This window comes from Psammomys obesus, unplaced genomic scaffold (assembly GCF_907164565.1).
Source record: "Psammomys obesus unplaced genomic scaffold, mPsaObe1.curated_primary_1811, whole genome shotgun sequence".
NCBI lineage: Eukaryota > Metazoa > Chordata > Mammalia > Rodentia > Muridae > Psammomys > Psammomys obesus.
Genome location: NW_026585580.1, coordinates 379692 through 389353, shown reverse-complemented (window position 1 = coordinate 389353; position 9662 = coordinate 379692). Strand labels below are relative to the sequence as shown.

Sequence of the window (9662 nt, the reverse complement as noted above, 5' to 3'; positions counted from 1 at the left end):
GTTAATTACAGTTTATTCACTTTGTATCCCAGCTGTAGCCCCCTCTTCTCATTCCCTCCCAATCTCACCCTCCTTCCCTCCTCTCCTCCCATGCCCCTCTCCAAGTCCACTGATAGGGGAGGTCCTCCTCCCCTTCCATCTGACCCTAGGCTATCAGGTCTCATCAGGACTGGCTGCATTGCCCTCCTCTGTGGCCTGGCTAGGCTGCTCCTGCCTCAGGAGGAGGTGATCAAAGAGCCAGCCACTGAGTTCATGTCAGAGACAGCCCCTCTTCCCCTTACGGGAACCCATTTGGAGACTGAGCTGCCATGGGCTACATTTGATCAGGGGTTCTAGGTTGGTTGGAGTATCAGTCTCAGAAAAGACCCCTGTGCCCAGATTTTTGTTTTGTTTTGTTTTGTTGTTCTCCTTGTGGATATCCTGTCCCCTCCAGGTCTTACTATCTCCCCCTTCTTTCCTATATGTTTATCCTACATTATATTGCTGTATGTTTTTGAGTAGTCACAAAACATGGCATCTGGCTTCTCCCAGAGAGGCTGATCCAAGCTGAAGGACAAACTAGAAAGACCTTTTAGAATCTAGTATTAAAGGTAAACAGGAACAGAAACAAAAACGTCACTTATCCCATTTTCTGTTAGAAGGAACCCCACTAAGTATAGCCCCCCTTCGAGGGAACAGGAATTAGCTGGATCTGAAGACATATAAGACCACTGCACCTGGACTGTCATATGTCTTTGTGATCACTCGCTAGCCGTGTCTGCCCCATGGTAGGTGCTCCACGGACACTCCAAATAAAATGGCCAATAAACAGGATAATAACGAAGGCAGGGAAATATATGGGTGATTTGTGGGGGTCATGTGTGAAATGATGGAGATGGGGACTGGTGAGATGAATTCTGAGATAAGGATTTACAGGACTCTGTGACTGAGTGAAAAAGAAGTGTTGGGAACAGGCTTGCAGAATTCCTGCAAAATGTGGGATGGCGGCAATTCTTAGTATTAAGAGTGTGCACTGGAAGCACTGGGAAATGTTTAGCCCACCATTTGTACTAAAGATGGTTTGGGCAACTTGGACTTAGAGATAGCTATGATGGCGGAAGGTGGCTTTTGGCACTTCTGCGGGTGTCAGTGTGATGTGCTATCAAACATACATCTCGGAATCTTATGTCTGATCGTTCAATTATACTGCAAAGGGAAGAACTGGCTATGAGCAGCAAGAGCTATCTTTTTTTCCAACTGTCTTATTTATAAATGGGGAGGTTCTACTGTCTGTTTCCCATGGCTTTTGTGCTCCAGTATTAATGTCAGAGTGACACCATCACATATTCAAAGGAAATTCCTACAAACCATCGTGAAATGGACAGTTAGGCTGCATCATTTCAAATACTAGGATCAGTTCCCCAGGGCGCGGGCTAATTGGCATAGCTGCAAGTTGACCATTAGAACAGTTCTACATTGAAAGTCAAGGTGCTCCAGTGTTCTTAACCTTTTTGTTCTTCACAAAGCTTGGGGCCAAATTTCAAAAGAGTCTCGACTGGGGAGATGGCTCAGTGAGTGATAGCACGTGCTGTGCAAACCCAAGGACCTGACCTTGAATCCCCAGAACCCATATAAAAGTTGGCCACAGAGTAGCGGCATTTCTACTGGGAAATGAGGGATGGAGACAGAAGAGCGGTGTCCAGAAGCTTAGCGCAGCAGCTAGCCTGACCTACCCAGTGGAAAAATCAACAAAAAGAGCGACTTTGGGTCAAACAAGGTGGAAGGTGAAGATTGATACCGGAGATGGTTGGAGTGAATGCCTGTATGAAAACATATGAATGTGTGTACTCATACATGTACGCAGCCCTCTATACATCAAAAGTTACACACACACACACACACACAGTGTGCCAGCCTTGACATTAAACAACGGTTAATCCAGTATAGGCATTGATATGTTTTGTGGTTGTTTCCCTGGAAGTTAGAAAACCCAGGGCTGTCTGATAAATCGTGCATAGCATAGAATGTAGGAGATAAATTTCTTGAGGAGCTTCATTCAGTTCCAATTACCTTCAGACTGCCATTTTTGCAGCCTCATATTTACTCAGGAGTGAAATAACTGTGGAACTAATTTAAAAAAAAGAAATTAAACAGTTCTTTGTTCATTTTGCATTTCTGTGCATTTAGAAGTGATTAGTTGTTCCTTCATCACTGGTAGGATTAAGTCCAATATTTACCAGTATAATTTTATTTTAAAAGACCTTTTGTCCTTCCGGAAGTATTTTAAAAACTTAATATTAAATGGAAACTTCGGATGACAAAGTTCTTTTTTATTTCGTCTGTGTTTATTCTTCCACCTCTGATCATTTAGTACTGATTTTGGGTGAGCCTTGGAAAACTAATTCAGGCTTAACACCCGGGCCTTTTAAGTGAGGGAGTAAACCCTAAGCTACCCGCACTCCACTGAAAGCCGGCAGCTTCTGAGCTGTTGAGCCTAGCGCTGTGCAAGCCCTCAAACATCAGCGTAGCCAAGTATTCATTTATGGTCCAGTGCAGGGCTGAGGCCGGCCCACAGGCCCGGGCGAACCTTGCAGCTCCGGGCTCTTCCTGCGGAGGAAGAAGCAGGGCGCGAGGAGTGGGATCCGGGCCCACTTCCTGTCCGGCTGCGGGGCGCCGCCTCCTCCCGGAGCCGGAGGACAGGGCTTCCATTCCCGGGTCTCCGCGAGGTTGACGGCGGAGTGCACCCCGGCCGATCCCGCAAGACAGACGGGACACCCCGCGCGGCGCGAGGGTTAAACGCTCGGGGCTCGCTCAGGGGGCGTGGCCGGGGGCACAAGCCAGAGAACTTGGGGCGGGGCGGACGGAGGAAGGGGGCGTGGTCGGAGGCGCGCGCCTCGGCGGCCCGGGGGCGGGACGGACGGAGGAAAGGGGTGTGGCCAGAGGCCCGCGCCTGTGTCGCGGCTGCGGGGAGAGGGCTGTGGCCGGGGGCGGTTCCGGGCGGCAGGCCGGGGGCGGGGCGGGCGGAGGAAGGGGGCGGGGCCCGAAGTTGTTCCGCGCTGGGCAGCGGGGCTGGCGGGCGGACCGGGCCGGGCCGGAGAAGTTTTCGCTGCGGCTGCTGAGCGTGGGTGCGGGGCCCCGCAGGCAGTGCACGCCCTCTGCCATGGCTTTCCGAAGGAGGACGAAAAGTTACCCGCTCTTCAGCCAGGAGTTCGTCATCCACAACCATGCAGACATCGGCTTCTGCTTGGTGCTCTGCGTTCTCATAGGGCTTATGTTCGAGGTGAGTGGAGCGGGGAGGGGGGTGCCGCAGGGGCAGGCGGTCCCAACTCCCGGGCTCCGCGGTGCACACAAGGATTCCAGAACCTCATCTGGGCTGGAGCGAGCCTGGCTGTCCCGCACGTTTATCTGCACCCTTGGCTTTGTGCACTGTATCCACCCTGGCCTGGACCTAGGACAGTCCAGACAGCACCCCTAGCTCCTGTGCGGGCGGTGCCATGCTCTGTCGCCCCCTTGGGCACCCACCGTATCCTGCAACTCCCTGTCTCTCCGAATCTCTGAGATCCATGCCTGGCCTCGAACCAATTCCAGCTGTGCTTTCCTGGCCTCAGGATTGGGGTTTCCTTTCTGGCGTCCGGTTGCCAAGCTGGGAGACTCCCAGACCCGAAGTGATTGCACAATCCACCCCTCCCACCCCCCTTCTCCCAAGTAGGGGCTGCCAGATCTAGGTTCTTCCAGTGGAAGGGATCCTAACCCTTCTACACCTCTCCTGTGGCTTTCCTACTCCCTGGAGCTTGCTCCAGGTGATCACTTGTGGCCCTGGCTTCATTCCAGTGGGGGCCTTCTGTGACCAACCTCTCTTTAAATATGACCTAAAGGGCTAGTTCTAAGATAGCCTTTGGCACTTTGGACTGTCCCTGTGGATCATTGTGTGAATTGGACCCAGAGCCTCATCACCTTTTCAGGAGCCAAGGGAGAAGCAGGAATTCCCTCTGCTTTTAGGTGAAAGGTGATTCTCTTGTAGGTGCAGGATGTGGGGTGGGAATGGAGGATGGGATCCTACATTCAGTAGTGGGCTTGTGTAGGCCTCAGAACTGTATTTGTTGACTACGAACCGGGTCAGAATCCAAGGGGCTGATGGTCCCTAGTACAGAGTGAGAAGAAAACGGTGACACTAAAAAGTGGGAAAGACTGGAGGAAACTGAGAATGGGTTTGCTGTAGTATATGTAGTCTCAAGAGCGCCATACACGACATGATATGTGGCATTCCCATGGCTCTGACCTTAGTCTCCTGGTCCTGAGGACTCTCCTGTTCTCCTTTCTGGATAAAGTTGCCTGTCTCTCCTGTTACTGACCCAGGTCCTGTCTGGCTGATGAACCTGCCCCCTAGCTGGGGCTGTTCTTGTGGCACTTAGGTCTGAGCAGGATGCGTTCTCTTTGCCAGGCTATAGGGTTTGTGGGAGAGAATCTGGGACTGGGGTTCGTGCCCACACTCTTTTGGAAATGCTGCCAGTTCATTCTCTCTCCTCCCCTCCACTCAAGATTCCCTTGAGGTTCTGGAGAAGAATGTCTCATTGAAGACTGATCGAAGCCTCAGTTTCCCCATCACTGAAGAAGCCATTAAAACCTCTCTTTCTTACAGAGTGATTGTAAAGCTTAAAGCTGTGTTTTTATCAGCAGCGAAAGCCATTCTTCCCTACCAATGAGAGAATCTGTTTCTTGCTCCTGGACCCTTGTTATTATTTAACATAATGGCTTAATGAGAAGGCAGAGGACTTGCTCTGTTTAGCATTTGCCTTGTGTCTATTTGCTGTCCTCTGTTCTAAGAGGGCATGCTCCAGTTCTTGGGGGGTAGGGCTGGAATGATGCATGTGTCAATCAGAAACCTCATAGCCATGTGCTCCGCAGCTGGCCAGAGCGTCTTGCTTACCCTGTGTCTCTCTGTGTTATCTAGCTTTTCTTAAGATTTTTGGCTTTACCTGCCTTTGTGCTGTGCAAAAAGAGACACCTACTGTTTGTGCTCTTACCGCCTTTGTTCCCTATATCTAGCCTTGCGGGAAGTCCTTTGCATTAGATCAGTGACAATCTGTGGAAACTGAAAAGTGCTGGAATTGTCAGATCTAGTACCTGACGGAAGAGAAAGGACTAAGGCTTGAACTTCTGTTTAGAAGGACTTGAGATCCGTCCTCCTCTCCCCACCCCCCAACCCCTCCTCAACCTCCAATATCAATTTCAAAGACTCCTGATCTGTGCTGTGTATAGGAGGTCTTTACTGTCTGTTCCCACCTAGTACTGTACAGAGATTGTGTGTGCGAACACACAGTGTCTGAGCGAGTGTGTGTCTGCCTGCGTGTAGGCACACACACTCACACAAACTCTGCTATCATCACGAAATGAAACATCCTGGAAAGTAGGAGGTGTGAAGATACCTGAAAACCCAGCAAAGGACAGACTGAATTATTTCTGGGATTTTCTCCCTATATGTGTGTGTTGGTGTGTGTGTGTGTGTGCATATAGGTAGGCATATAGTGGGAAGAAGGCAGTATGGGGGGAACAGGGAGAAAAGACATCAGGCTCCTATGTTTGTATCTTGGGCCAGGCCAGGATTCCTTCATTTAGAAAGCTGAGCCAGGAAAACTGTATTGTCCTTCTTCCGATAGAATGTAACCCTTGTGATGGCCCCCCTCCCTTCGGTCCCCTGTCTAGCCTCTGCTGTTCTCCACCCCCTCCGCACACTCTTGCAAGCCACAGCCTTCATGTCCATGTCAGCATCTCTTGCTAGTCTAACCTCTGCAGCACTCATGGGTTTTGATTTCCCTCTCAGGATCCCCAAGGCTTCTGTTCCGTCTTTAGGGAGATGTTGACGCCAAATTCCTTCCCTTGGGATCACTTCCTTTTGGGAACACATGAAAGGCTGTCTGGCCCCTGTTCCCCTCAGCTGTGCTCAGACACACTTTTAGTTTAGTTTTGGGTTATCTTATTTCCAGGGCAGGTACAGCTTCCTCCCCCAACCCACGTTTTGTCCCATCTTATGTCTGTTTGGAATAGAGCTGTTCTGTGCAGCCACACTGCACTTGGCTAAAAAATGTCAGGAATGTGGGACTTTATTCCCCCCCCCCCTCCCTCCTTTCCAGCTTTCTCTTTCTTAACTCTGCTTTGGGAGAGGTGGTGCAAGGGGCAGTTTTCTTGTGGACAGTTTGGCCTTTCTTAGGTGGAGTGTGGTTCTTCAGGGTGTGGGTGGCCAGTTGGGATGTGTGTCTAAGTCAGATTTGAAAGTAGCCACACACACACACAGACACACACAGACACATACACACACACCCTTCCCTTCGCCCTGCAGTGCCTTGTGCCACGTTTCCAGCTGAAACGTTTCCAGGCAGGGGAAGAGGAAAACTCTTTTCATTAGCGAATGGAGAATGAGAAATAGGCGGCACCTGGAGGAGAGGAAGCAATTTCTGTATCACCTTTAAAAATGTCATCTCGAGACGGAAACTGGTTTCTTCTTCGGTTTCTGCAGCTGCAGAGAAATGCTTCTGAGATTCTGAGGGTCGTTTGTAGGTTTGGTGTTTGGTTTTTATAAAGGCCACGTGATGATGTGAGGGTTTGGGGTCCAGACAAGTTTGAGGATAGTGGCTGGTTTGGGCTTTTAACATTTCTTCCCTGTTTCTGGCCCCATGACAGACTTGTCAGGAAGAAATATTTGCAGCACATACAATGGAAGCCCATTGCATGTGTCATGAGTGTTTGGATTGAGGGTAGTGGCACCATATCATACTCCCGGATGTACCTGTGGGTGTCATAGCCTGTAACCAGGCAGCCAGTCCTGTCCTCTTGATGCTAGGTGAGAAGATAAGTTACGAATTGTGAAGAGATTCTTCTATTGTATAAATAGAAATCACAGGAGTGACACATAGAAACACCTGTGGGTGTGAGTTGTTGTTTTTAACTACCTTCTAATGCACTTTTGAGGATGTTACTTTGTCAGCTTTTGTAATTCCTGACTTTATGCCTCTATCCCTGGAGCTTGAGACACAGTCGGCTGGGGACACTGGAGGACACCGGGAGGGTTCCCTCATTCTCATGGATGTCTTCCTTGGTTCAATTCCCGAGTGTGGCAGTCAGTGATTTAAACAACAGAACGGAAATTTGGAGTTTTGAGTTTCTCTTTCTTGACCAGGGTTCCAGTTTGACCCTGTTCTATAGGATGAAAGGACATATTCATGAGTCTTGTCTTCCTTTGGCAAAAGTGAAAGATGGTATTGGTCAGTTGGTGAAGTGTTGACTCCAAGTGCAGGATGAAAAATGACAGGTTAAAGGCTCCCCTAGCATGGGGGTGCTTTATTGATGCCTGAAACAGTCACACTGATGACTCTTGCCTCTGGCTTCTTTACCGGGTCTGAGGGTCTGCTTTCCATCCTTGGACCACTCACTGGGGGCCCTGGCTGTCTGTCATTTTAGGGATGACATATTTTGAGATGAATACCTTCTGCTAAGTTCTCCAGCACTAGCCATGTACCATCCAAATGACTGTCCTTGAGTTCCCTAATTCCCCCTTGCTCCAAGGATTCTGTGCGATACACAGCCCACCTTCTCTCGGACATTTGTCTTATGAGAAAATATAAGGTGGGTACCAGAGGGTCTTGATGCTGCTGCTGTCAGCCCTGGGGCAGTAAAGACTACAAGGAAACAGCTCTGGCAGCTAAATAGGTGTTACTTCTCTTGCTCACTCTGTCTTCTGAACCCTCAGTGGCTTATTTCACAGAGGCACTCTCCAGGCTGGTCACAGCAGAGCGCCTTAGTCCCAACTGTTTGTAGAATAACATGTGTTGCTATGGTGAAAGCCTCACTCTGGCAGGCACGAACTCCTTTTTGATCTGCTTCGTCGTGGCCAGGGGCCCCAGAAATCATTCTGTGGCATAGCTGATGTACCTTGCATTCCCACCCTGATAAGTGATGAAGCCAGAGGTCTGATAAGAGCGGATTAGAATTCCCACATGACAGAAATGCTTTCTAATCAGCCAGTGTGCCATTAGCTCGCTTTGGTGGGAAACTTTACCGATGCTATCTCTTAACCTTCTTATGCAGTGCTGTGTATCTGGTATCCATTGGTACCTAATGGTTAAAGGAAGGAGGGGTGGGAGAAAAGAAAACAGCAAAACTACGGCTAGGGCTCCTGAACAGCATTCCTTGTTTCATGGACAGGCCTTTATGCTCTATGCACTCTGTTACTTTGCTGTGATTTACCTCTGCTGTCTCAGATGTCCTGCTGTGGAGAAGGACCAAACCCAACTTAGACACAGCTGGTTAGTGTTGTGAACTGTGTGGTTTAAAGAGCTTTGCAAGGGATTCTTCTGGATGGTGTAAGTTCACATAACTTTTCTTGCTTTTGAACAGAGGAAATGGAGCCAGATTGTGAGTTGGGGGTGCCAAGGCCTCTGGGGCCCTCCTGTGAGTTTGTGGGAGCCCAGGGGTAGGGGTGGGGGTGGAGGTCGGCTGCCACATTGCCTCTTGATGTCTTCTTTCATTTGTCTTGAGGAATTGGCAGCCCTTTTGCATCTGTGAAATGTTTTCCTGGCCTCACCCTGTAATCGGGATGGTTTATGGGGGTTGTCATACCCATCCAGAGCCTGGCTTCTAGAGGAGAGATTTGGCCAATGACCATCCACTCTGCATTAGAGTCAGAGCCAAAATAAGAATCCAGTAACGTCTGGCTCACATTTAGAACTAGGCTCTAATGCCCCCACGAATGGGGCGTCTGTGGAATGTAGCCACCGGTAGCTTTGTTATTCCTTTGTCTGAGTGGGTCTGTTTATTACCTGGAATTGACATCTCTGGACTGTTCCACTCGGAAGCCTTTCTGCCCAGAATGATCATTGAAATTCACGTCTCTCAGAGACTATAGGGAGTGACCAATTGCGTGTGTCTGTCACATGTGAACACAGATGAGCGGACAGGAGCTTTACCCACCACTGAAGTCACTGCCTGCCATTATCCAACGTCTGTGTGAGATAAGGGGTTCCTGCTTGTAGTTTGCTCACTGACCTTATCATCAAGTTAATATTGTGGCCATAGCTCAAGGGCACATTTTCTGTTTTATGAGTTCATGACCTTAGAGGGCAACCTAAGGAAATATCTACTGTGTTTATAGAAGAGAAAAATAAGCCCTAGTCCCAAAAGAGGTTGAGAGATTTGCTCAAGACAATTATAGCAAATGTTTGACAAACCTGAAGCCATACCCAGTCCACCTCTGGTGTATCTTCTGTGTCTCTGCCTTGAACTCTAGACTCTGTCTTTGAATGCCACTCTATGTGTGGAAGTCTGGGAAGATGCTGAAGAGCACTGTACTTATTCATTTGACTGATGAACTTGTTCAAATGGCAGAGTACCCGTGATATGTGTATGAGCTCAGGGAATTCAGAGATGAAGAAGGTGAGGGCTCTGTCCTCAAAAAGGTCACAGAGTAGCACTAACAGGGAGCCAGCTACTCAGGGAGCGGAGTCTGGAATATTGAGAATTCAAAGCTAGCCTGGGCAGCATAGTGAGATACTGCCTCAAAAAGTGAAGAGCAGGCTGTGACAGAGCTCACTGGTAGACTGCTTGCCTAACTGTGCTTTGGTGGAAGAGCACGTGTTAAGAACTAGCACTCTGGCTGTGGGTATAGGATTGTCATGGCTGGAGATCTTGCC

At 49.2% G+C, this 9662-nt stretch overlaps 1 protein-coding gene across 1 annotated transcript in view; it reads left to right on the top strand.

Moving 5' to 3' along the window:
• Positions 1–3071: 3071 nt before the first annotated feature.
• Tram2 (translocation associated membrane protein 2) overlaps positions 3072–9662 on the top strand; it is a 77118-nt gene continuing 70527 nt past the window's right edge. The window contains exon 1 of the mRNA XM_055605847.1: positions 3072–3259. Within this exon, the coding sequence (XP_055461822.1) occupies positions 3140–3259 (120 nt within the window). The 5' untranslated portion in view covers positions 3072–3139. The remainder of the gene's footprint in view (positions 3260–9662) is intronic.